The 1,358-nt window shown below is 36.1% G+C and overlaps 1 protein-coding gene across 1 annotated transcript; it reads right to left on the bottom strand.

The window, feature by feature from the left end:
* Nucleotides 1-1,352, bottom strand: LOC124893346 (hexose carrier protein HEX6-like). Its single transcript, XM_047404370.1, has 2 exons — nucleotides 1,061-1,352; nucleotides 1-394 (listed from the first exon to the last, which is right to left on the bottom strand). Exons 1-2 carry the CDS (start codon nucleotides 1,322-1,324, stop codon nucleotides 248-250), a joined length of 411 nt encoding a protein of 136 aa, XP_047260326.1. The 5' UTR covers nucleotides 1,325-1,352; the 3' UTR covers nucleotides 1-247.
* Between the last annotated feature and the right edge of the window lie 6 nt (nucleotides 1,353-1,358).

Here is a 1,358-nt window from a genome sequence, read left to right as displayed (position 1 = left end):
GACAAGTTGAGGCCTATATTTTCTTTGTAGAATGTTCTTGAAAGGGTTTGTAATACTTTTTGCAATTTCACTGGCTAAGATAAGATCATCAAATTCTGCTTGTACATCATTAGTACCTCTGACTCTTTGCAGAATCCTTTTCGTGATCATTCGTGCGTTGAATCAAGCTGTTGGGGGTATCTGGGAGGAACAAAGCGCCTAATGTTAACATGAATGCTGGAACTGCAGCCATAGCTAGTGAGACTCTTCATCCCCAGCCACCTTTGACCTTCTGAGTGCCATAATTTACAAGGTTTGCTATTAGAACTCCAATACCTATACTTAGTTGAAAGCTATTGTTGAATCCTCCTCTGTACTTGGATGGTGCCATTTCTGACAGATACAATGGTACAGCCTGCAAAGTTGTGAAAACATAGTTTTAGCTTAAAAAAAAAGGATAGTTGATTGAGCTGGTTTAGTCTCAAAAAGGAACAAGAATGGTAAATTGGTTATAGCTGGGGAAGTCCTAGAGTAATCATTTTGAGAACTTCTAGTTTTATATCTACTAGTAGAGAAGCAATGACTCCATTTCCTTTTAATTGACTGTGTTCCACTAGGTACTGAGTTTAAGAACGAAAAACCTTTGGCATATATCACAAGTTTCTATGAAACTTGTGATCTTTAACATGTCGTGACATTAAGAATAAATTGGAAATATTTCTAGATATGAAAAAGTATAATTCTTTTTTGAATACACTAAAAGAAACCATCCCCTTTTACCTGATTTGCATTTTGAGAACTCCTCATTTTCTTTAGAAGAGTGAAAATATAGGGCATGTGTACCTTTAGAACAGCTTTCATTTCATTTTAAATGATTGCAGATACGGAGTATAAAAATGAAAGAATTTAGGCACATATCAAAAGAACTCTTAGAACTTGCAGACTGAAACATGCCATTGCATTTCTATGATTATGTGAGAATCTGGAGTAAAATCAGAGTTTAAAGCATTTAAAAACAGGGAAATGTGCAATTCTTGTTGGAACAGACCGAAAACGATTTAACAAATGAAGAAAGTTTTACCTGATTTGCAAAACCAACAGCAACACCTAATAAAACTCTACCAAGTATAAGCATATAGATATTAGAAGCAACTCCACCAAGTGCTGAACCAGCCAGGAAATTAGCCCCCCCAAGAAGGATTGAAGCTTTACGACCAAACGCTCGGGTGACTGATGAGGCAAGAAAACTAGAAAAAAGACCTGCTACATATAGGGACGATGTGAATGATGTCAACAAATGGCTGTCCAATTTGCAGTAGTTGCTAATTTCTCTGTCTTCTTTCATCTTAATGTACACATCATGGAAGAACTTTTTTAGA

Source organism: Capsicum annuum, unplaced genomic scaffold, assembly GCF_002878395.1.
Source record: "Capsicum annuum cultivar UCD-10X-F1 unplaced genomic scaffold, UCD10Xv1.1 ctg57904, whole genome shotgun sequence".
Classification (NCBI taxonomy): Eukaryota; Viridiplantae; Streptophyta; class Magnoliopsida; order Solanales; family Solanaceae; genus Capsicum; species Capsicum annuum.
This window is presented reverse-complemented; position numbering and strand designations above follow the sequence as displayed.

What these genes read in the sequence shown, in the direction of transcription:
- LOC124893346 (XM_047404370.1), bottom strand. Translation starts at nt 1,324, where the DNA reads ATGAAAGAAGACAGAGAAATTAGCAACTACTGCAAATTGGACAGCCAT. An exon ending in CTGTTGGTTTTGCAAATCAG is followed by an intron (nt 395 to 1,060) that starts GTAAAACTTTCT and finishes ACAACTTTGCAG; the next exon opens with GCTGTACCATTGTATCTGTC.